The sequence below is a fragment of the Hypanus sabinus genome, chromosome 3, assembly GCF_030144855.1.
Source record: "Hypanus sabinus isolate sHypSab1 chromosome 3, sHypSab1.hap1, whole genome shotgun sequence".
Classification (NCBI taxonomy): domain Eukaryota; kingdom Metazoa; phylum Chordata; class Chondrichthyes; order Myliobatiformes; family Dasyatidae; genus Hypanus; species Hypanus sabinus.
The window spans coordinates 73,636,357-73,663,159 of NC_082708.1; the positions used below are offsets into that span (position 1 = coordinate 73,636,357).

The window sequence follows — 26,803 nt, forward strand, 5'->3', positions numbered from 1 at the left end:
TTGCATCTCCCCCCTGTGATGTGTGTTTCCTCCATGTGCTTGTTCCCTCTCGCCCTACAGATTTGCTGGTTAGCTGAATGCCATTCTGAAACTCCCATTGCCTTGTGAGCAGTGTACTACCTTCTTTGAAAATACTTACGATGGAGTTTTGAATTAGCTTTTCTTTTGTAAGTCTTGCCACATGTTTAACAGAAGGTTGATAAACGATACTTAACTCTTTCCATTGCTAAAACTGTCTAATGATTAACCAGTCTAAATTGTAGCTATCAAAGTTAGATGTCTTCCCTGTAACAGGGTGATGGTGGTGAGATGTTGCTTCCATGTATGTGACTATTTCTCTTCCATGAAGTAAGCAGATAGGTAAATGGTGGAGACCATGGGTGAAGAATTCTGAAAGCCTTGGAGGGAAAAGTGCCACTTGCAAATCAGGAAAGCATATCTTGACTTAAGTTAGACAGTGGAACCAAGCAATGAGTGTAGCATTGAGCTAGAAAATGGAGACACAGCATTAATACTACCTTTGATTGAAATGTAAAGGTTCAAAAGGATAAACACAGAGTCAAATGATGTCAGTAGAGTGTAGTTGTTGTGTCCACGTCAAATTTGTGTAAAAGGATATAACCACTAATCTGATGTCACAAATTAGGAGTTCTAATTCTCTGGCTTTTGGCCATAGTTTCCCAAATTTGGGGGAGGGGAGGTGTTCTGTTTTTTATTTTGTGAGATGGGATTGTTAAAACAACCTGTCATAGACATAGCTGTTCCACCCAGCTCCTGTTCAGAGGGAGGGTCTTTCCATCTGGTGACCTCGGGACAGCTGATTGCCAAGAACAATGGAGAATGGCTTCTTCAAAAGCTGGAATGCTAGAGCGAAGGCAATGAACTCACAGCGAAGTTTCAACAGGGCCCTGAAGAGTTGGGTGATGATGTAGTGATTGGGCTAGATAGCAAATTTGCTGATGAGATTTTCCCTCCTTCCTTAGTGGTTTAACGTGTAGCTGGGGGCACAAAAATGACTGAAGCAGGAGGGCATCACATTGGTGGCTCTTGTAATTCTTAACATGAATTACTCACAAAGCCCCAGTCTTTATACGTTAGTGTTGAGATATCAAGATTTTGAGAGCAAACTTATGTAAGTAGCGTAGCCTAATCAGAAGAGATGAGATGATAACCTCATGAATGCCGATATGCACATTGCGGGCAAATTTTATTTGAGTCCTTAACATTTCCTTTTTTGGTAACCTTTATATTCTTTTACTTTCTCACTGTACTTTTAATGAGAAATTAATTGGAGCTGGGTATTGTTATTCAATAGTGGAAGGAAAGAGGATACCAAATATTTTTTCAGATATATAAAGGGAAAAAAGAGAGGTGAGAGTAAATATTGTAACGATACTAGGGCGGTTGTAATGGGTGACAAAGAAATGACAGATGAATGTAATAAGTATTTTGCTTCAGTTTTCAATATGGAAGATGATAGCAGTATGTCAGGAATTCGAGAGTGAGGGTCAAAAGTGAGTGTAGTTGCTATTACTAAGGAGAAGGTGCTTGGGAAGCTGAAAGGTCTGAAGGGGGATAAGTCACCTAGACGAGATGGACTACACCCTAGGGCTTGGAATTAGTAATGTTGAAAAAAAACTATTACTTACAGCAAAGATTAGTGAGGTACAGAGATCAGTATTTACTGACAAGTGCCTTTATTGTTTAAACTAATAAGTTTGTGAATTCATACACTAAATACCTTGTGTGCACACTCGCTAGTATTCCTGACTTTCCTGAATAGTCAAAAAATAGCAAAGGTTTTACCCGGGCAAGGGAGTTTACACTGGCCGAGCATTCCTCATTGTCCCTATTCACTCATCATGTGTTTCACACAGGGTTGCTTACACTCGTATCTATAATAGCTATTATTCGAAGTTACTGCTGCAAACACACACAAAGCATCAATTTTTATATCCATTCCTTATCAATTCAAATATTACATTGCAGTGTCATTGGCCACAGGTGATATGTCTGTCCTTTAACACCTTGTTATTGGCTCTGCTCCAAGCCAGCATCCATTTATTGCCCTCTTCCCATCAAGTGACAGTTGATAATTTATGGCTTTGTTCTCAATCAGCAACGAGCTTGAATCACTTCAGGCAGGCATCAACCCCAACATTCACAAACTTGCATGTTATAGTCAACCAAAGAACATCTCACAAATAACTTCTTATTTGGAAATGATCTCCAGTCCAGCAGATTACCTGAAGAACCATTGTGTCTTTAAAATATTGGATCAAGCCTAGCATGTCAAGCTCAAAATGGAGAATAGGTGTCTTCACAAAATGGCAGCTCCCATCCCCAAGCATGCAGCAAGAACAAAGTCAATTAGTCTGTCTGTTTCCACTGTCCTTGATTCATTTGAATTCACTGATTTGTAGGTTGTCATTCTTTCTGGCCAACAGTAGTGATCATCCAAGAATCACTATATTCTGGAATGGTTCTTGAGGACTAGAAAATTGCAGATGTCACTCTGCTCTTTAAAAAGGAGGTGAGACAGAAGAAAGGAAATTATAGGCCAGTTAGCCTGATTTCAGTGGATGAAAAGTTAGAGTCCACTTAGAACTGAGATGAGAAGGCATTTCTTCAGCCAGAGGGCGGTGAATCTGTGGACTGTGGAGGCCGAGTTATTGAATATATTTAAAGTGGAGGTTGGTAGGTTCTTGATTAGTCAGGACATTAAAAATTATGATAAGAAGGCCGGAGGATGGGGTTGAGATAGATAATAAATCAGTGATGACGGAATTGCAGAGCAGACACAATGGGCCAAATGGCCTGACTTGCTCCTATGCTTTATGTTCTAATGGTCTAAAGAACTCCGTATGCTAAAAATTCAAAACAAAAATTGAGAATGCTTGAAAACTTGCAATAGGTCAAACAGCTTCAGTGCAGAGGGAAACCTGGAAGGACCTTCACTGTAATTGTAAAGGGAGAAGCAAGTATGAGAGGAAGGGAGAGGGGTGGAAAGATGAGAGAAAACCTGAATGCCCTTAAGATAGCAGAGATGCATATGGGCATGAGAAATGTATCTCTGCTCCACCCAATCGTCATCAACAATTCTACAGGTAGCACCATTTCAACGTTCGTGTTCATGGGTGTCATTATTTCACAGGACTTCATGGAGAATCACATCTCCTTCACTAACAAAAAGGCCTGGCAGTTGGTAAAACTCCATTTTTCCCAGTTCTGGTGCAGTTCTACACTATCATCATAGAGAGCATCCTCACAGTATTCTCTACTAGTCTGGTTTAGTGCAGCATCCTTTCCAATTATAGTGAACTGTTAGGTCAGCAGAAGAAGTCATTGGCTGCAGTCTACTGTCACCAGAAGATTTGTATGTGTCCAGGACAAAGAAGAAGACAGGTGGACTCATTGCGGACACTACCCACCTGCAAACTGCCTTTTCCAAAAGCTTCCTCTTGAAAACGCTTATACTGCGATTTAAAAACATTCATGGCACTTTAAAAGCTTTTAGCTCCAGGCAGTTTGCCCAATCAATCATTCTGTTTAGCGCCACCCTCACTCACCTCTATCTATTATCTCAACACTGCACTGTAAACACATTAATCCACTGATTACATTGTAAATGCACATTTCATTTCATATCTGTACTTTGACCTTTAACTTGTTTTATATATTTCTTTATTCATTATAATTGTTGAAATTTGTTTTTTTGTTATATGTCACCTCAACATACCACAGCAAATTCCTAATACATTTAAATGTATATGGTGAGGAAAGCCATTAAAGAGCGAGGAACTTTCCAATGTTTGGGCGATTTAAGTGCTGGGTAAGATTCGAAAGGCCAGGGTGTTGGGATCAGAGTTGAGGGACGGCCGGTTCTGCTCACTGCCTTGCGTTGTTTACTGAGGTCTGCGCTGACCTGAGGCTGCAGCCTGCTCCAGGTGCCGTGACGTCTGGCTTTATGTCTTTTGTAAAACTTCAGTTCTGACTGCAATTTGCTTACATTTATTGCTTGCATGAGTTTTTTTTCTCTCTCTGTGCATTGGGTGTTCGCCGAACTTTTTAAAATCGGTTCTTTTGGGGTTTTATTGCTTTGTGGCTGGCTTGATAATAAATGTAATTTGAACTTCGAACTTTGATCCTTGTGATGGAACAAAGGTAGCTCGCACAGCACTGACCCAAGCTGTTTACCCCCCCCCCCCGTGCAGGCCACAACCACAGCGTGAGTGCCACATAGTTAACTGGAAGAAGTGCAGCTAATTTACAGCTTCACTTGGAAGGAGTGTTTGACTCCTTGGCTGTGGTGGGAAGGGAAGAGTTTAAAGAGCAGACTTTGCTTGAGCAGGAGAATGCCTGTTGAAGACAGGGGAATAGATCATGGAACGTTGGAGGAAGTGGTCCTTTTGCAGCACTGGGATGGAAGGGGAAATTGTAATACCATTGCAGAAAGCATGGAGATTGACGCACTGAATGTGGAGGCTGATGGGACCGAAGGTATGAATGAGGAATCCTGTCCTTTTTCTGGCTGAGAGATTTTGTATGAGCAGAGTTGTGGAAATCAGCAGGGGCGTCGTTGAGAGGCCTGCCAACTATGATGGAGGGGAAGATCTGTGAAGGAGAAAAAATAGACATTTTCATGGCTCTGGGTTGGAACGAATCATCATCAGCACAGATACAGTGATAGAGAAACTGAGCAATGGGATTGAGTTTTTGTAGGAAACAGTTTGGGGGAAGGTATGCACGAGAAACTGTTTGAAATTGATATTGATGGCCAATCTATTCCCTGAGATGGAGATAGAAATATCAAAAAACTGAATAAAAATCTTATGTGGACCAAGTGACACTGACAACAGTGTGGAAATTGATAGCATAGAAGTTTCATGTTCTTTAAGCATTGGAAATAGTGGAATGCCTTCAGTGATGTTACAAAGAAAAAGCTGAGGGAAGGCGCCTGAATAACTGTGCTGTGTACAATAAAACAGGTAATGACAACGTGACACTGGGCCCACGAGATCTGTTCTACAGTTGTTCTAATTAACAAATTGGACTATGAATGACTTGACTTACAGATATCCAATTTTATACAAATTCCCCAACACATTATTCAAGAATTTTTCAAGTTGTTTGTAATTACAATAAAATATTTTATGGTATTCATTAATGAATGGATACAGTATAATTTGTAAATGTAATTATGGCTGATGTTAGGGTGATTCCCCGGGGACTGCCTGCACTCTGTTCTGTAGTGTATTTCTATATTATCATTGCCTTTTGCTGCATTGTGAATCAATTCAAAGAGTTTTTGATAATTTCCAATTCACAAGTTTTATCTGTAAATCTGCATGCTTACTAAGTTCCATTTTCCCCACATGAGTAATAAATGTCAAACTTTATCCAACGCCTTTGGCTGTCCTTCGCCTTCCATCTTGATATTTAGAATTTTGCATAATCCCTTTCTGTGCATTTTTGAGTAATCTACAAATGTAATATTGATTTTAAGCATATTCTTCATGGTCATTTATTGCACATATTCATAACATTTCTGGAAATTATTCTAACCCTTAAATACTAAATCCATTTTTACAGCTCAGTCTTTTAAAGAATTTGCACAACTCCTTCATACTGTCGAAGAGGAGCGAAGAAGATTGGTGAGAATTACTTTTATCTTAAAATTGTTATTGCAACATGACTATAGACTCATAGCTAGAAGGATGATTTGTGGGCATAAAACAAACATTAGTCATTGAAAAGTTCCTCAGATTTGAAAGACGTGTTCTGCATGAATGTATTTTTGGGTGCCTACTATTTGCTAAACAGTTAAAAGATGTGGATTTGGGATGCATGAACACAGATTTGCATTTAATGATGGCAACAGATTTGTAGCAAGGAAATGGCAAAGTGATGCAACTGCAAAATTGTTGGGAACATGGATAAATGGATAATGACCAATGGGGATGATATGATGCAGATTAAATATTGAAAAATTATAATAAACCATGAGAGATTGGCTCCATTGTGTGAGGAAGTGATAAGAAAATATGAGACATTTAAGATCATAAAAAGAATTAATTGAAAAGCTCAAATATATACTTAAGTTACTTATTGTTAGATATAGGAAATACTTTCATATAAACATAGCATGTCTGTTCAGTAATAAATAATAATAGGATTCGATAGCTTAATGTCTAAGCATATGTTTAGTTTTGTCTTCTGTCTTGCAGAATATCCAATCAAACTATATTCTTAAGACAGAATTATACTGATGAGCGTGATTTTTGATAAATGAGCACTCCAAGTAGTACCAATACCACCGCCTTTAGCAAGATTTGCTTGAAAGGTTAATACAGTGGATTCCAGTTAGTTTGGACAACCACTTCTCTGGGACAACTCTTGAAGAACAAAACTAATTGAGAAAATACCTGGGATTCCCTTCGTTTATTTGGGATAATGTGCTGCTTAACAGGTACAGGATACTGTTGCCAAATAGTTTCGAATTAGTGTCAATCGAGTACACTTGTGGTCGTTAGATACTACACTGTACTTAGAGCAAACAGCTTTTATATAGTGTCAATTGCATGTGTGCCTGTGTTCAAAAAGCAGTGATTTGAGTCACTGATAGTTGGTGAGAAATAAGACAATTCGGAACTGTTTTGCTAACCGCAGTTTCAAGTATTGAGGCTTGGAGATACCAGAAATGGCTGGGAGTGAAAATGAAACGATTGCCCTACTTCAACCAGTTAGGAACGGCAAAGAATTTGAAGGTATCAAAAATAATCTTGAATATTACGATGGGAAAAAAAGATTTGGTGGATGCAATCATCGAAAGCATTGTATGAAGGCAGTCCATCATCTGTGTGAGATGTCTGTGCTGATTTTGTTCATCTAATGTCAAACCAAAAGAACATGCACTGGATGAATTGTTCCTTTGATAACTATTGGGAACTATTACACAGTTTTATTGTACTCTAGTAGTATTGGTAGTGTTCTAATTTGTTCTGTATTTTATTTAAATATATAAATTGTTAGCTAAGTTGTAATTTGTCTTTTTTTTTGCTTTTTAACTGTTTCCATTAAACTTTGGCTAATAGGGGTAGCTGCTTAATTGGGCCAATATATACTGGTCCCCATGTGTCCCAATTAACCAGAATCTACTGTATTTCTAACTTCTATTATTTGGGGTATCATTGGCTATACAAGCAAATCAGAACAAGTTCTGTTCCAACAGCACAGATCTATTTTATTAACTTCCTGAGTTACCATGTCATGTTTCAAAAATTAACACCAGCCTGGCATGATTTAAAATAGACGATTGTTAAATCAGTGGTACAGAATAAACAGCACCTGGGCAAAGACTGATAGAAGGTGATTTGCAATGATTCTGGCTAATGTAAACTGCTTCAGAGACATCTTTATAATTCACACTTCTGAAAATCGATAATGTGCAGCACTGTTTTCCCTATAGAAGCTGAAGTTAGTGTAAACAAGTGGGAGCACCGTTGGAGACAAACAAGTCTCCAACAATCCTTAAAATTTGTCACATTCCTGCAATTAAAGCTTCCTGGAACATTGACAAGATCTGCAAAGTCTTTTCAGTTGATCAATGTAAGATCGGTAATATGTCTATTCTGTATGTCATTAGCATTGATGCTTATTTCATGGTTTAAGTATTAGCATCATGAAGTGTATTTGAATGGCTGTTGACTAGGGTATTGAAAACTTGTATGCTTGGCAGAATTTCAAATCTTTGTGGTTGAGAATGTGCACAATAATTCTTTTCAGAATCAAATAGACTAGTTTTATCAGTTATCAAAATCCTATCTGCCTAGATGCTGAATTTCGATTTGCATATGTATTTACAATTAATTATTAGTCACAGGTGAAAGGGTAAAGTCATGATGTCACAATAGTAGCCGGTGGTTCAAGCAAGTACAAGGACCACGATTCCTCTCCGCTAGGGCTTCAGGTAAATGATTCCTGGTAATATGTACCGGTAGCAAGAACCATCTTGTGCAGCTGTTATTACAAAGTAATCTGAGCAGTTTGCCTCAGACGTTTGTGGTCCATAATATGCTCCACCCAAATCTGAGCAGTTTGCCTTAGATGTTTGCGGTCCCTAATGCACTCCACCCAAATCATTTCCAGGGGCAATATACCTCGCGTGTATGGAGTGAGCATTTATAATCTGTTGAAATACATCAAAAGCAAAAAGCGCTATGTTGATATTAGTACTACTAGAATACATTCAACGGATATCTGTGGATTGACATTAGTAAGCATTCTCGTGCCAATTCAAAAGAACCACAGATTCGTAATACCAATTGAACCTGAGACCAAAAAAGTCAACGCTGTTACTTCTACAAACATGCATGAAATGAAACTTCCTTTGACCCCTAAGGCATATCCTGAAAACTTCTAAAACTTTAAAGTATGTATATTATATAATCTATAAAATGTTAATAAAACTGAGTTAATTACATAGTTGCCTATTGGAATTTTTTTTAGTTAAATACAATACTATGTAAGGAAATCTTCCAGAAGTGTGTATCGGTGAATCCGTTATTGACTGTGACAAAGCCTACAGCCATTGCTGTCAAGTGGAAAAAAATTTGGTGATTCAGCCACTCTTCCATTTTCATGAGTTGAGTGAAACTTGTAGACGTGAACTAAATAATATTCTGTAATCAATACGTTAATTTTATTTCATTGCAGTGCACATCCTAGCTTTTGATCCCTGTGTCTTTTGTGTTCTGTTCAAACCAGTAGTAGTTATAGCTGTGTGTAAGTCTAAGATGACAGGATACCTCATGCAAAGTAAATCACTACCTTGTCCTCACATTTGACTTTAGCACTGTGGTACTTCATTGGGCCAAAAAAAAACTATTATTGGAAAATATAACAATGAAGTTAAATGAATTACTTGAAACAAATAATGTGATAAATCTACAGATGCTAAAAAGAGTGATTTGCATAACTTCTTACTCTGAGAACTTTGAAATGACTATTTTTATTCCCAGTCTCAGATAAGAAATGGAGATCACTGTCTAGTATTACTGTATATTTCTAAGCCATTAGTATTGTCTTAATGGCAATTTGTAACTGTTTGTTGCATCCTCAGTTTCTTGGGTTTGCAGATATTGGCAGGAAAGCCCCCTGCTCATTACTAACTGAATCTCCTTTGTTGTAAACAGTTTTGAAGAACCACAACTGTAGCAAGGGCATAGATGATCAATGTATACAAGTTCTGTTGCCTTCGCTGTGTGGATATACAAAGCCATGTGGTGAATTAAATACCTACTCAAAAATCACTGGAGTTGGAAGCTTCCTTCAGGGTTTTTGATGAATTTTTACTTGTGAAAAGGTTAAGTAAAATATGTATGAAATTCAATACAGGACAGTCACGCAACTTAATATACTAATACCATCGACTGTTCTCATGGTCGGCTGTAACCAAGGTAACACACACGTACACTCCATAACTATGCCATGTAAACAAGAGTAACCTTGTGGCACAACGATATCTTAGTAGTGATAAAAGATAAACATAAAATGTCTACTAAATGTTTACTGATAATAACAAAACTGAAGACTCGCAGATATTGCTGTTTCAAGGGCAAATAAAGAAGAGATAGAGATGGATGTCATTCCACCATGTGGTACAAATTGAAATCCAAAATAACCCGCGCAGGAAATGGTATAAAAACAGCCCACACTCAAGAAATGATGTTCATCCAAAGCAAACTGCGTCTCTAGACACCAGAACATAAATACTTAACTGATGGGAGGAGCAGGTTCCCACAAATATACCATCTTCTACAATGACAGAGCCCAGAGCGCGAGCACAAAATATATGCTTGAAATAATTCAACCATCTTCAGCTGCAAGTGACAGCTATCCTGCTTGGCCCAGACCCTCTGGTCCCCACCCTTATAGTTGGCAATAAGTATCCTATTTGCTTTACACTTTGACATATTTGGAATCGGCCATGGGTACTAGTAGTATTCAGGCCGTGGTGCTCCAGAACCACCATTTGTATCTTTATTTAATCCTCAGCAGTAGACTCCAATACTCACACTTCCTCAGACCTGTCTCGTTTCACCAAAATTAGAACACACCTAACAAATCTCACACTGCTCCCAATCCTCAGTGAAGTAAAAGAAAGTGTGATCAACAGTACCTTGAACCAATCCTACTTTGTCTGGCTGCATCAAGACTGCTTGTTTGCAGACTTCCCCAAAACCCTGGCACAAGCATGTTAAATTGATTTCTGTAAGGCAAGTTCAGAGCAAATGGTTTTGGCATAAGAATGCATTGAGCCAGCTGTAGCATTAACTAATAGTCATTAGATATTGGAGGGAAACTTTCTCAAACATGAAGGTTCGTTGTTGTGGCTTTTGGAGGCCCTTCATAACATATCTGCATGATCTCCTTGGTAGCTGAGGCTCAAAACCTATCAATGTTATAAAATCTGAACTGCCTATATTTACTGATCATTTGCATAGTATCCATTTCATTTCAAAATGTTTTATTGAAATAATCCATGAGTTTATGTTGCTACCACCTTAAGCAGTCTCTTTTGGTTAGAGTTGACTTGCTTCCAGTACATTTCAGTAGGTTCTGAGTGGTTGGTAATGCTTGTGTGGGATCTGTAGACCCTACCGTATTGGGATAGGAGGAACTTGATAGAGCTGGTGGGTGGATTATTTGGGAAATTTCACCATTCCTCCTATTTTGTCATGTTTCCATATGCTCCCAAAAAGTCAGTGAAGAGTTAGGTTCTTCCTTGTTTGCTGTTTCTCTTTTTTTGAGTAGATACTGACCAGGGATTTCCTTGGGTTGATGAGGATGTTTGAATATTTTTCTCCCAAGGAAGCTGTGATAACATCTTGGATCATTTTGTTATCCCAGTGGGAATATTTTACCATGACAGAGCTTGGAATAAAGTACATATTTCTGGAGTCTAAATTTGGACATGAACAGATAGAATTTTGTACTTCTGTGGGGAATTGGATCAAGCTGGAAAGGCCATGAGCTAATGAATAGTCTGGCAGGCACGAGAGATGGAAAGATCCTCTCTTACTCTTGTATGTGGCCTTGTAAAATGTTATTGTGAGGACTAAGTTTGCTGAATTAGTGCCATTTTGTCATGTTGTAAAATGTTGCTGGGGGACTCAGAGAATTTGGCATAAACCTCAGCTGCTTAGCAGGTTGCCTGAGGGATTTACTTTTTAAAGACTTGTGGCACTTCAGTGAAACCTACAACTTCAAGTAGAATAAAAATGTGTGTTTTGACATGCTGGCATCTTCTGATTTTTTTTCCCTTGATTGATTATGAAGAGTTGGAATGTCAGCCTGTATTTCTACCAGTAATAAAATAAAGGTAAGACTGTCACAATGTTCTGTAGAAATTCTGTGAGCACAGGACCTTTCACACTTGTATCAGGTTCAAACAGCTTCTATCTCACTGCAATAAGTCTGATGAATGGTTTCCTAGTACTGAACTCGCAGTCTACCTCATCTTTTTCACCATACTGTTGACATTTTCACCGTAACTCTACAGATGCACCATGGAGATAACTCTGTCTGCGTCACAGTCTGGTATGGGGTGGGGGGAGGGGAGTGGGGCTATTGCATGGATCGAAGTAAGCTGCAGAGAGTTGTAACCTTAGTCAGCTCCATCATGACCACTAGCCTCGTAGTATCCAGGACATCTTCAAGCAGTGGTGCCTCAAAAAGCTGGCATCCATCATTATGGACCCCTATCACCCAGGTCATGCCTTGTTCTCATTGCTACCACCAGGAAGGAGGTACACTCAAGGATTTAGGTACAGTTTCTTACTCTTGGCCTTCCTATTTCTGAATGGACAATGAACCCATGAACACTACCTCAGTACATTCTTATTCCCATTTTTGCATTATTTATTTTAACTAATTGATATACATATATCGTACTGTAATTGTTTTTTTCCTCTATTATTATGCATTGCATTTTCACAACGTATGCCAGTGATATTAAACTTGGGATGCCTGTCATCTGTCTGTCTTCTGTGCCTGATAAGTTGTAGGGCAAAAACTTGTTTGATGCAATGCATTTTTCTTTAAGAGCGATTACATCAACGTGGATGACAAATATCTTTCATGTCAGAAAGTGCATTTGTTTCTGTATAAATATATTAAAACCAAATGGCATTTAATCCATATAAGTTACAGGACACTTGTAATTATAATCCCCCTTTAATGTCACCCACCAAAGACTAAATAGAGTTTATCCTGCTACTGCTCTATTGCCACCTGCAGGTTAAATATATTACAATTATAGTATATCAATCTGCAGCAAAAAATAAACTGAAATGTGCAGTTGATGGCTCAGGTTACAGTTGTTTATGAGTCATAGCTTAAGCCCTTTATTTCGATTAGTCCGTTGTAAAACTGAATTTAGATCCTATTGAATTTAATTCCTATAATCAGCAGTTTTGTAGATTTTTCCTCCTAAAGATTTCTCTGGTTTTATCTACCAAAACCTTTATTTATAACTTTGTCCTTTATGAATTCCCTGGCAATGATTAGTGAGAGTTAGCCACCCACTCTGTTGTTTCAGCTCGGGTGGCCTCTCTCAGTCTTACACCTGCAGTTAAATTAGCCGAGTAGCTGGCTTTGTACAACTGCTTCCAGAACCTGAATCAATTTAGTTAAGATATTACAGCTAATGTTGAACACTTTGTTTGTAAATAGCACAGTATGAAGTCTGCAAAAAACAGTGATTCATTGTGGTGGAGTTTAGTGCTGGTCTGTTACAGATTTTTAACTTCAATTTCAAGTGGATAATGAAGGATTCACAATGGTACTGGAGGAATGAAGGGATTGCTAAATTGTATTGGACCAATGTTCTTCACAGAGATAGTATTCATTAATTAGGTTGGTCTTTCATTATGCGTACAATGTTTCTGTCAGATGACTTCAATCAAACGGCACTCCTTGAAAAAGGTCTGTATTATCAAGGGTTGAAAAGATATTGTTTATTTAATTCTTATAAATTCCAGGAAAGCAAATTCTACTCCGTCCATGACATTTTTCAAGAACAGCCACGTTTGTGTATACTTGTGATTGCTGTATTCATACTACTGTATATTACTTGTATTTCATAACGTAATATATAGTGTATGTAAATCATTTGATGTTTCTGAGTGACATCGCTTGTATTTTTCATTGCCTGTCTTGATAGCTTGATGAATGTAAATGGTTAGTGTTCTGTTTACTTCAGACGGCCACAATCACACAAATATTTATGTACGGCATTCAATATTTTGCATAGCCCCGCATCTAATAGAGAATTACGGACCTGGAATTGAGGTGCAAGTTTAGCCTGGCTTGCTACCTCCATGTTACCTAGTGAACATGTATCCACCAAGCTTATTTCTAGAGCAGAGAACAGGAGCAGGGTATAAAGGTGGGTATCGCTCCTGCGAATTGAAAGCGGCTGGATTCTCTTGGAACAGTAGTACATAGGAAGGGATAGTTGTAACCAGAGAAACAACTGGGACGTCATTTGAATTTGTGTCCAGATTTTCCTGTCATCCACTTCAAGCTCTCGTTGGGAAGATGGAGAATAGTTTCTGGGTAAAACTTGTGATGCTTCTCCATGTACTTTTGTAGCTAGGTTCTGCTAACGGCTTATCCCTTGACTGGTCAAGTTACGTGCATACGGCCCTGAAACTAAATCACAGCTACACTTGACGGTGGAGGTGTAGCCAAGCGTTTGCACAAATTATAGTCCTTGTTAGCTGATTTTCACTCAGTGGCCACTTTGTTAGGTACACCTGCTCATTAATGCAGATATCTGATCAGCCCATCATTGGCAGGAACTCAGTGCATTAAAGCACGCAGACGTGGTCAAGTGGTTCACTAGCTCAGAATGGGGAAGAAATATGATCTATGAGACTTTGACTGTGGAATGATTGTTGGTGCCAGATGGAGTGGTTGTGTATCTCAGAAACTGCTGATTATACACACACAGCAGTCCCTAGAGTTTACAGAGTGACGTGAAAAACCAAAAAGAGGACACTGATTGAGCAGCGGTTCTGTGGGTGAAAACAGCTTGTAAATGAGGGAGGCCCGGGTGGAACAGTGGTGCGCAGAAGAGCATTTCTGAAAGCACAGCGTGTTGAACCTCGAAGTGGATGGGCTACAGCAGCAGAAGATCATGAAGGTACACACAGTAGCCACTTTATTAGGAGCAGGGGATATCCAAGAAAGTGTCCACTGAGTGTATCCTAAATATTCCTGACCAGAGGAAACTATTTGGCTGGAAGGATTATCCCATTCTAGCAAGTTGCACAAACTACTCTCAGGAATCCAGACGCGGCACCCTGACGTGGACAAAGGTTGGCTATCACTGGAAGAGGAAGAAAGAGTGCTGGGGTGGACTTCAAGCCAGATTGGAGATTAGAGGCCGAGAGTGGAAATGGAACTGTTGTTCAGCCCCACTACTCTGTGTCAGCAAGATTACCCCCCCAACTGTGCCCATCCTATCTACCTGTATTTGACCCGTCTCCCCCTCTCTTCACTGCTACTACTGGCCAGGAGGCGCAGGAGACTTGGGCCCCATGCTGCCAGGCTCAGGTTATAGTTGTCCTATAACCATGGGCTCTCCTCAGTGCTGAAGTGACTGCACAGCCAGCAGAGTCACTTCCAGGGACAGTGCCCTTGTTACGTATGGATTTTCATGGATTATTTTCCAGTGAGTACCTGCAAGAAAATAAATCTTAAGTTTGTATGTGGTATGCATACTTTGAAGTTCGAACATTAGCTGGTTGACGTTGAGGCAATGCCAAGAGCAGGTTCAGGATGAGTTAATCACATCTCCCTGGGTTGCTACAAATGACACAAAGTGAGTTGACTCTTTGTTGGTGAGAAAGGTGACAAGCTGGTGAAGGGGAATTTGAAAGAGCTTTGTAGGTAGAACCTGTATGCATTTGACAAGGAGTCTGTGTTGCATTTCTCTTGGGAACCAGCTGCAGATTTTTTTCTGGGCTTACCGACCCTTGATGGCTGCCCATGTACAATGCACAGAAAACCTTCACCCATTTTAAATGAGCAAGACTATTGGAAGTACTCAACAAGGCATCTGTAGAGAGAGGGAGAGGCTGTTATCATTCGGTTGGTACACAAGTTTGAAAACAGTAACCAAGGGGAGGGGAATGAGGTTAGTGAAGAGGAAATAGCTCCTGGTATTTTATTATCTTTGAGAATCTACTGAACAATTCATGTTTACTTGCAACTCAAAGAGGTATTAGATCCACCAAGACTATGCCAGTTCTCAAAACATTCCTAAAAGACCCTTCCCCGCTGCTCTCCTTGTAATTTATTTCCTCACACATGTCATTAAATCTTTTGCTACTTGTCTGTTCTGCACAGTAATTTACTGTAGTCCATTAGCACAATGATTTATTGACCCAGGTTCAATTCCCGCTGCTGACCACTTCTCACCGCGACAGCATGGGTTTCCTCCGAATGCTCTGGTTTCCTCCAGTCGTACAAAGATGTACCAGTTGATGGGTTAATTGGTCATTGTAAGTTGTCCCGTGAAGAGGCTGGGATTAAATCAGGCGTTGCTGTCGATGTGGCTCAAAGAGTTAGAAGTGCCTTCTCACGCTGTATCTCAATAAATAAGTAAACAAACTTGTCCGCATGTTGTTGATGCCTTTGGGATGTGTGAGGAAGACAGAGCGCCTAGGGAAACTCAGAGTCGCAGGCAAATTCCATACAGAAGATTTCCGAGGTTTATCTTGGAGGGAAAGTTTCGATAGATCTTGGAGTAGATGATAAAAGGTTAGCACAACATTGTGGGTCGAAGGGCCTGTTCTGTGCTGTTATGTGCTAAGTCTGAATCAAACTTGGCTTGCTGTAGTTGTAATTCTGCAGCGCTACCTGCTGCCTAAAGGGAGATAAAAGACGTTAAAGAGCTAGCTGTGGAGGGGTGTTTGGTGAAACTGGTATTGAGGGCAGCTTTGAAATGACAGGGAGTTGATGGTATTGAAGAGAAAGCATGTGGGCGTGTTTGTGCTGGTGGTGTGGATTGCAAAATGCTGCAAGAACAGTGTTTTTGAGGAATATTGAATATGTTGGATGTTTGTCATTGAGGGTGGATATGCCATTTCTGTTGAACTTCTCAACTTGAACAGCTGGAGGTGTCCCATTGCATAAAGTTTGCAGCCCAGGGTGACCTGGACAGCTGTTACTGGGATTTCTCATGTAATAGTGTCTTGCATGGACCATTTGGTGCTAGGTTAAGTGCTACATATTTTGTGTGGCTTGATATTCTGGTTAAAGTTGAGGCGTTTTCTTTAGAAAACCTCAAATGCTCAACACATTGCTCCTCGGTGAAATTGACGGTTAACGAGAGACCCTTGATGACCTGCTTTGGGTTTGTTCTTTGGCAAGGTGCACTTTAGTTCCCTCTTCTCCCAACAGCTTTCCTCTCCTGATACTTCTGCTGCTCCTCCCTCCAGCTGCCAAGACAGACCCACCAGACCACACGTGGATGGAATAAGCTGTTTGCAGCACAGTCCAGCATCAGCACAAATTGGAATGAGCCAAATAGCCATAAGAATCCCAAAACTTAACAAAACAGCATATCAGATACTGGAAATCTGGTAAGAAAACAAACGGGGTTGGTAACAGATTTGGCAACATTTATAAAGTGTAAAGGTCTTCACACTGGTACTCTATAAACATTTGTGTTTTTAATTCTAGAATTTATTAAGATTCCTAAGAGGAGAGACTGGCAATTTATCTCTGTGGGGAGGAACTTGGAGTGCAGAAAGCTACTACAACCCTCATTGAGAATTTTAAAAAAAAGTTATAATTATTGTGGATACTTGTGAGGTAGCGCGGAACTATATGCTGACTGGCATTTCTGTGGCATAGGATGTGAGTGCAAATGGAGATCTTCCTGCTAGCTCTACTACAGCTGAACTGGCAGAGGAAGTAACAAAGCTTTATGCCATCGGATTGGATGTGAGAGAGACAGGATTGGAGGGATGGATGGTGGGTAAGTTTCAATAGGATTGTGAGCCATATTGTTGGTACCATAAGGGGTCAGGGGGCTCTAGCATCAAGAGCTGGAGAGGATGTCCATTGCAGTTAATTGTTAGTTGGTGAAGAATATCAGTTGAGTACATGGTTTGGACTTGGAAAGACAGTATAGTTAGCAGGGGATAGGAGCAAACCAAAACAAAAAGGAAAAAAAAAAGACATGTCTATGGATGGATAGTATAGACCAGGGGTGGGCAAGCTTTTTGACTTGTGGGCCACAAAGGGTTCTAAAATTTGACAGGGGGGCCGGACCAGGAGCAGATGGATGGAGTGTTTTGGTAATACACCTCATAAGAGAAAATAGAATATCATGGGATATGCAGAAAACATGTGCTTTAATTTCAATTGAAAATGAACAAATGCATTACAACAAAATATCTGTCTTTGAAGTCCCACGGTATTTAGCTATTTATTGAAATGACTTTTAAAACACTGAAAATTAAATGAATAAAATACAGCTTTTTTTAATAGTAACAGTTATTATTTTAAAGCACTGAAAATTCTGTTATCCTTCAAGATATTATCATCATCACTCTCCTCCTGACTGTCTTTATTTCAAAAACGGTAGGAGATGCAGGTCTACTTGTCCTTCTCCTTCTTATTCAATTGTCCCCTGTGCCAAAACTCATCAACGACCAGCACAAGGACAGAACAGTGACAGCGCGCCAGTATGCAGAGCGCGTTATTTGATCTGGAGCGCATTTTTTATTTTGAGAACGTACGTGCACCTGCGCACTACTCATGTCCATCACTTAACAAAAATGACGTAACATGTAAGGCTTATTGAAAAAAATATTTTCAAATGCATTTTTTACATAACACAACGAAGAAACTTATTTTTAATTTCAGTGGGAACAGTGTTGTTGATCTCCCTTTTTAGCCAGCGCATCAAAGTCTGGATTTAGTTTTGTTGTGGCGATTCTCAGGATGGATCTGAGGTGTTGGTCAGTTAACTTGGATCTGTGGCTGGCTTTGTTGATGTTCATGACGCTGAACGCCTGTTCACACAAATAGGTCGAGCCGAACAAAGAGTAAAGCGCAAATGTGGAGTAATACGCTGCACCTCAACAAAGGTCAATGTGTAGCGGTGTGCTACATGCAGCGCTAAAATTATGACACGGAGTCGGTAACTGCAGTCCAAGAAAAAAAATTTATTCGAAATCCCCAGCCTCACTTTTAAGCCTCCCTCAACCTGCCCCCCCCCCCCCCGTGGCGCAGAGGCTCCAAAGCTCTGTGCTCGCAAATCCCCGCAGGCTATCACCTTTAGCTGGAACGCTGGCTAATTGTGAGCCAGTTTGGATGTGCCAGGAAATGGGTCGCCACAAATGTATATAGAGTGCGTCATCTATTGGGAAAACGCCAGAATTGTGGGGAAAAAACGGTAACAAGGTTTATTAATATAATTTCATCAAGTTCTGCGGGCCGGATTAAAAAGCTTAACGGGCCACATATGGCCCGCGGGCCGTAGTTTGCCCATGCCTGATATAGACTCAAGAACTGGAATGGTTAGGCCCATTTTAGACACCAAATCAGACCTTGTCTTTCCAATTGACCCCTGCTCTATTGATGTATGTCCATTTGCAGGTCTTTGTGTGCAGAGAATTTGTACGTTCCTGTTCTGTTTACTGTTATCCTGTGTGTCCACTTCATACAAAAGTCCTGCTCAGTGATCTAGACAGAATTTTTGGAAGTGCACACTGTATACAAGTTTTTCGATAAAGTCCACTTGGCAATAATGTGACGTTGAGTGACTGAATTTGTGGGCCACACACATAAAATGCCGGACAAAATCATCAGATCAGGCAGGATTTAAGAAAATGTATTAGTGATATTTCAGGCCGAGACTCTTCATCAGGTCTAGAAAGGAAGGTGAAAGATGCCTGAATGAGAAGGTGGGATGGTGGGGGGAAGGAGGACAATTTAGAAGGTGATAAGTGAAGCCAGGTGATTGAGGGAGGAGGGATGAAGAAAGAGGCTGTGAGATGGTAAGCGGAAAAGGTAAAGAGCTGGAGAAGAAAGAATACGATTGGAGAGGAGAGTGGACCATGGGAGAAAGTGATGGAGGATGGACGTCAGGGGAGGTGATGGGTAGGTGAGGAGAAGAGGAAAGAGGCCAGAGTGAGGAAATAAAGAAGAGGGAAGGGGGAGCGGAAAGAAAATTACTAGAAGTTGGAGAAATAGGTGTTTATACCCTCAGGTTGGAAATTGCTTAAATGGAATATCCTCCGACCTGAGAGTGGCCTCATCATGGCAGAGGAGGAGACCATGGACTGGCGTGTCAGAATGAGCATGGGGATAGGAACTAAAATGGGCGGCCACTGGGAAATCCCACTTCCTGCAGACGGATCGAAGGTGCTCAACAAAGTGGTAGACTGGGGCACTGCTTTGACAAGCACCTCCATCTTCTGATTCTATGTCACCTCTTTCTAGGGATTTGATTTTTGTTTTAACAACAGGGACAACCCACCCTCTTTGCCTACCTGCCTGTCCTTTTGATACAATGGGTATCCTTGGATGTTAAGCTCCCAACTATGATCTTCTTTCAGCCATGATTCAGTGATGCCCGCTACATTTCTAACTGCACTATAAGATCATTGACCTTATTCTGAATATTACATGCATTCAAATATAATGCTTTCAGTCCTGTATTTATCACTTTCAATTTTGCTCTCATGTAACACTTCAATTTGTCCTACTGATTGGAATTTTGCCTTATCCTCTGCCTGTCCTTCCACAGTCTCACTACACACTGCGTCTTCTTGTATACCAGCTGCTTCATCCTCTTCCCTATCACTCTGGTTCTCATCCTCTGATAAATTAGTTCAAATCCTCCCCAACAGCTCTAGCAAACATGCCCACAAGGATATTTATCCCCCTTAAGTTCAGGTGTAACCCATCCATTTTGTACAGGTCGTACCTTCTCCAGTAGAGATCCCAATGATCCAGAAATCTCAGACCCTTTGTCCTTGCACTAATTCCTCAGCCACACATTAATCTGCCAAACCAGCCCATTCCTACTCACTGACACATGGCACAGGCAGCAAACCAGAGATTATTACTCTGGAGGTCCTGTTTTTCAGCTGTCTACCTAACTCCCTATATTTTCTCCTCAAGATCTCCCTCCTTTTCCTATCAAACATCGTTGGTACCAATATATAGCAAAGACGTGGGTAGCCCACACTCTCCTTTCAGAATGCTGTGGACCCAATCTGAGACATCCCTGACACTGGTATCTGGGAGGCAACATACCCTCCTGGTGTCTCTTTTCTCATCCATAGAACATGCAGTTTGCTCCTCCAACAATTGAATCTCATGTCGTTACTGAACTCCTCTTCTAGCCCCTCCCGTTCTGAGGTACAGAGCTGGAGAGACCTGATCATTGTGGCTTTTCTCTGCTGTCATTCCCCCCAGCAGGAATAGCCACAGGGGTACTCCGTACCGCTTTCCCCCTCCTGACAGTCACCCAGTTACTTGTGTAACTGCCTCCTTGTGTTCTCTGTGCATCACCCCCTGAGCCTCCCAAATGATCCAGAGTTCGTCCAGTTCCACCTCCAATTCTTTAACGCTGTCTGTAAGAAGCTGCAGCTGGATGCACTCCTTGCAGATGTAGTTGTTGGGGACATTGGGGGGCCTCCCTACCTTCCAACCTCCCGCATCAGTGCCCTAGTAAGGTAGCGGTTAGCGCAAAGCTGTTACAGCTCGGGCTTTCTGGAATTCAGAGTTGAATTTCAGCAATGTTCTGTAAGGAGTCTCTGTACATCCTCCCTCTGGGATTTGTGGGTTTTCTCCAGGTCCCCCAGCTTCCTCCCAAGTCCAAAGACATCCTGGGTAGGTTAATTGGTAATTGTAAATTGTCCTGTGACTAGGTTTGGATTAATTGGTTTGTCAGGGGTTGTTGGAGCAGTGGACCTCGAGGAACTGGAGGGACCAACTCTGTGCTGTATCACTAAAATAAATAAAACAAAATAAATAACGAGCATTCTGCTATCCTGCCTGGCATTCCATTTGCTGCTACTGTGCAATAAGGAAGAAAGAAAAATTAAATGAAAAAATCTACCTATAGCCTCTGCGTCTCCTTGCTGAATCCTTTCTGAACTCCCCACTCTAACACTGGACCCATCACACGATGGCCACCCCCATAATGACTGCTCCACTTCAAACTAGCTTCTTATTGGCCATTGCCAAGCACCTAATTATGCACAATCCAAAGCCGCCTCAGGAATTGTTGTGTGCAGAAAGTCCCTACTGCCCCACTTGCTTCTTTTGACCGCTCTCTCCTGATACGCAATCCGATGTCTTTTCGGCAACTGTGCAATGGCAGAATCCTATTAATTTGTCCTGTTGGCTTTGAAGCATGCTGGACAGTAATCATCAGCACTAAAAGAGCTGGAAAATGAGAATGGGGAAAAATGGGACATAAAATAAAACAAATGGAATCAAAAATATGGTTATTTTTGTTTTATGATATAATTTATTGGCAACATGCATTGATATGCAGCTGTTACAGTTGTTGACTTTTGGTTGATTAAAAGTACCCTTTTTTTTTAGTACAAAAAAGTAAAGGAGCCCTGAACTGAATCAAAAAATAAGAACAGTTTCAGACACAAGTAACTGCAGATGCTGGAAATCTGGAGCAATACACAAAATGCTGGAGTAGCTCAGTGGTCAATTAGCATCTATCAAACTAAATGAACAGTCAACATTTCAGATCAAGACCCTTCAGGGGGGATAGCGAGCAGGTGGGGATGGAGTGTGCATAAGAGCTGAGGGAACTGGGTTGGTAAGGGAGGGCAAAAGTGGGAATGATGCAGGAAGCTGGGGAGGTAGAGAAGTGGAAGTGATAAAGGGCTGGAATCTGATAGTAGAGGACAGTGGACCATTGAATAAAGGGAAGGAGGTGAGGATGGGAACCAGAAGGTGGAACGTGTGGGTAATGGGCATATCAGGAGGGCTAACAGATAGGGTGAAGGGCCAGTGGGATAAAGGAATAAAAGGCGATAGAGGGGAGTGGTTTCCAGAAGGTAGAGAAATTGATGTACCCGCTGACAGGTTGGAGACTACTAAGGTAAAATAAGAGGTGCTCTCCTCTAGCTCCTCTTCACATGGAACCATCTATCACCTGCCAGTTCTTGTGCAATCCCTTCCCCCGTCTTTTCATAGGGGTTATTTCCCCTCTTTGTAGTCCTGATTAAGGGTCTTGTACTGAAACGTTGACAATTAATTTTCTTTCCATAGTTACTGTCTGACCTGTGTAGGCTACTACGGAAAAATCCAGGTCTACTATTATTGGTATATGTATGTATGTATAAGATTTCCCAAGTGCTCGCCCCCCAAAACTTCATCTAATGGGGTGGGGGAATTGCACTCCTAGAAAATAGTCCACATTATGATTTTCCATAGTACAATTCTATGTTGCCTCTGCATGTGCTTGCCCCACCCCACGTGGCTCAGTAAGAGTTAATTTTAATTTGTATCCACATACAGGTGTATAAGATAATGAGAGACATTGATCGTGAGTATAGTCAGAGGCTTTTTCCCAGGGCTGAAATGGCTAACGTGGGAGGGCACAGTTTTAAGGTGCTTGGAAGTAGGTACAGAGGAGATGTCAGGGGTAAGTTTTTTACTCAGAGAGTGGTGAGTGCGTGGAATGGGCTACCGGCAATGGCGGTGGAAGCAGATACGATAGGGTCTTTTAAGAGACTTTTGGATAGGTACATGGAGCTTAGAAAAATAAAGGGCTACGGGTAACCCTAGGTAATTTCCAAGGTAAGGACATGTTCAGCACAGCTTTGTGGGCCGAAGGGCCTGTATTGTGCTGTAGGTTTTCTGTGTTTCTGTACAAGTTAGCAAGGAGAAAGGATTGGTGAACATTAGTTAAGGTGAATAAATCCTCAGTGCATGATGAAGTGTATCCTCAGTCCTTGTGGGAAGCTGAGGAAGAAATTGCTGAGGCTCTTGCTTTTTGCTTTATCTTTAGCTACAGGTAAAGTTCTGGAAGATAGGAACTACTGTATGATTATTTAAGAAGGGCAGCAAAGACGAGCAAGGGTAGTGAATCTGGCATCAGTGGCAGGTAAGTTTCTGGTGAGGGTAATGAGGGATGGGATCTACAGGTTCTTGATTAGTAAGGAGGCAGGAGAATGGGGTTGAGAGTGAATATTGAATCAGCCGTGATTGAATACTAGAGCCTAATTCTATTTTGGTCACCTTGTTTATTACAAAGACATTATGAAGCTGCTAACACAAAATGCTGCAGGAACTCAGCCGGTCAGGCAACATCTATGGAAATGAATGGACAGGACTTTTCAGGGTAAGACCTTACATCAGGGGGAGATGCCAGGATATGAACGTAGGGGGAAGGAGAAACAGCTAGAAACATAGAAAACCTTCAGTACAATACAGGTGCTTTGGCCCACAATGCTGTGTTGAACATTTACTTACTTTAGAAATTACCTAGGGGGACCCGTAGTCTTCTATTTTTCTATGCTCCATGTACCCATCCAAAAGTCTCTTAAGGACCCTATTGTATCTGCCTCCACCACTGTCACCAGCAGCCCATTCCACGCACTCACCACTCTGCACTTAAAAAAAACCCCAGACATCTCTGTACCTACTTCCAAGCACCTTAAAACTGTGCCTCCCATGTTAGCCATTTCAGCCCTGGGAAAAAGCCTCTGACTATCCACACAACCAGTGCCTCTCATCATTTTATACACCTCTATCTGCTCACCTCTAATCCTCCGTTGCTCCAAGGACAAAGGCTGAGTTCACTGAACCTATTCTCATAAGGCATGCTCCCCAATCCAGGCAACATCCTTGTAAATCTCCTCTGCACCCTTTCTATAGTTTCCACATCCTTCCTGTAGTGAGGTGACCAGAATTGAGCACAGTACTCCAAGTGGGGTCTGATCAGGGTCCTATATAGCTGCAACATTACCTCTCGGCTCTTAAACTTAATCCGAGAAGGTGATAGGTGAAGCCAGGTGAGTAGGGATGAAGTAAGAAACTGGGTGAAAAGGCAAAGGGATTACAGGGATAATTGCCAGGAGGGATATTAGTGGGAAACGATGAATGGACCAAGGAATCATGGACAGTCAATCCCTGGAGATACCACAGAGTAGGAGGGCGTAAACACGTGTCCTGTTAAAGGATGTAGAACCTGTGGAGTATGATGAGTTGGAGGCAGAGGCTCATGGGGTTGTAGGTGAGAGTGAGAGGAATTCTATCTCTATTAAGCTGATGGGAAGAAGGGGTGAGCATGGAGGCCTGGGAAATGGAGGAGATGTAGGTAAGGGTAGCATTGATGGTGGAAGAAGGGAAATGCTGTTCTTTGAGGAAGGAGGACTAAGTGCCCTCTGACACTTACCCCTGCAAGCAGCAGAATTGCTACACCTGCCCAATCACCTCCTCCCTCTGTACTGTTCAGGGTCATAAACAGTCCTTTCAGGTGAGGAAACCCTTTGCCTGTGAATCTGTTGGGATCATCTACTGTATCTGGTGTTCCCGATGCAATCTCCAGTACATTGGTGAGACCTGTCGTAGACTGGGTGACCACTTTGTCAAGCGCTCAACTCCATCTGCAAAAAGTGGAATTTACCGCTGTACAACCATTTTTATCCTACTCCCCATTCCCATTTTGGCATGTCGGTTCACAGCCTCCTCTTTTGCCATGATGAGGCCACCCTCAGGTTGGAGGAGCAACACCTCATATTCTGTGTAGTTAGCCTCCAGCTTGATGGCATGAATATCGATTTCTCCAACTTCCGATAATCTTCCCCCCCCTTCCCTTCTTCATTTTCCCACTCTGGCCTCTTACCTCTTCTCCTCACCTGCCTATTACCTCCCCTTCTCCTTCCTTTTCTCCCATAGTCCATTCTCTTCTCCTGTCAGATGTCATATTCTCCAGCCCATTGCCTTTTCCACTTACCACTTCCCAGCTTCTTACTTCATCCCTCCCTTGCCCACCTACTTGGCCTCACCTATCTCCTCCTAGCATGTCCTCTTCCCCCCTCCCCACACCCACCACATTATTCAGTCATCTTCCCCCTTCCTTTCCAGTCCCGGTGAAGGGTCTCAGCCCAAAATGTCCTGTGTGTTCATTTCCACAGATGCTGCCTGACCTGCTGAGTTCCTCCTGCATTTTGTATGTGTTGCCCTGGATTTCCAGCATCTGCGGACTCTCTTGTATTTATAAACCTGTGAAGAAGATTGCCAGACTTGAGATCCTGACTTGTAGAGAGAGTTAGGTTAAGACTTCATTTCTTGGGATGTCGGCTACTGAAGGGTGACATTATAAAGGTGTAGAAAACCATGACGAATATAGATAGGGTGAATGCAAATGGGCTTTTTCCCAGTGAGCAGGGACCAAAACCAGCAGGCGGAAGTTTCAGGTGAGAAGATTAAAAAATTAAGGGATTCGTAGAGGGAATTTCATCACGTAGAGGGTAGTGAACAAGCTGCCAGTGAAAGCAATAAAGGCAGCTACAATCATATTTAAAAGACCATTGGAAAAGTATATGGATTGGAAGTTTTCAGAAGGATATGTGCCAACAAGAGCAAACTGGTTGAGCTTGGATAGGCTCCTTGGTGGCCATGGATATTTTGGGCCAAAGGGCCTGATTGGATGCTGTATTACTTTAGCTTAAATTTTGTAGTAGTAGTTTCTGAATTTCCATATACTGAACTACCAAGACATAAGGGAGGGGTGGGAGTGGGCGATATAACGGTGGGAATCATCTGTATTTACTTTCAGTTGTGAAATTCTTTTCCCATGTAACATCTGAAACTTAAGATTTGCGGTAAACATTTAAACTATTATTATAATGTGTGAAGTAGAAGTAAATAAGCATTATGAAAGCTATTTAAAAACTTGAAATCAACCAAAAGGAATCTGATTTATTTAATATTTTGCACTTGGCTTCTATTATTTTTTTAAAAGGATAAAGCAACTCTGCTGGACTGATTGCTAATGGAAGTGGTAAGGTGTTTTATTGCTTGCAAAAGAAGGTGAGTTTTTATACAACTCGTGCACTGTTTCTAAGGAACTATTAAAATTGGCTAAATAGCTACAAGCCTTCATGCTAGTTTTTGAAACTGAACTGCCCTCTGGGAAAACTATGTTCCCACTCAGAAGAAACTTTCAGCTTTCGGTTATTATTATGATCATTGTTATTCTTAGACTTTTCTATTAAAATCCCTGAAGGCCCTTAAACATTGCCAAGTCAGCTATAGTTCTCATGCTTTTAGGTTAATGAGTTAAATATGATTTGATTTATTTTCTCATGAAGAGAAGCCAATCCCTTTATTCTTCGTAAGCATTTCATATGTTCACTTTCTTATTATATTTGTCATTTCATTGAATAGTATATACTTACTGGAAAAAATCTATGAGAAAGGATTCCTAAAGGCCAATCTTCTAATAAGAAATGCATCAGGTCCAAATAAATTTATTGAGGCCGCATATTATGACAGACTCGCAAAATATTTTGCAGTGTTGCCCAGTCTAGGGAAAAGAATTGGTAATATTATATAAGATGGTAAAATAATATGACCTTATCGTGCCTGTCACCTATTTGAAAGCAGTGCGGATATCCTTATAACTGTTTAGTACTCGGGAAGCAGTACAACAATGTTACAGTTTATAAGTAATGAGTTCTAACTGCATTTGCCTTTTTAATCTGTACCATTTTCTTCCTGCAAGAGGGAT

At 41.0% G+C, this 26,803-nt stretch overlaps 1 protein-coding gene across 3 annotated transcripts in view; it reads left to right on the plus strand.

Moving 5' to 3' along the window:
- Nucleotides 1–26,803, plus strand: part of arhgap42a (Rho GTPase activating protein 42a) — a 296,355-nt gene that overhangs the window by 121,627 nt on the left and 147,925 nt on the right. For all 3 annotated transcript variants that reach the window (XM_059964663.1, XM_059964665.1, XM_059964664.1), the window contains exon 3: nucleotides 5,593–5,654. In XM_059964663.1, coding sequence (XP_059820646.1) covers nucleotides 5,593–5,654 — 62 coding nt within the window. The remainder of the gene's footprint in view (nucleotides 1–5,592; nucleotides 5,655–26,803) is intronic.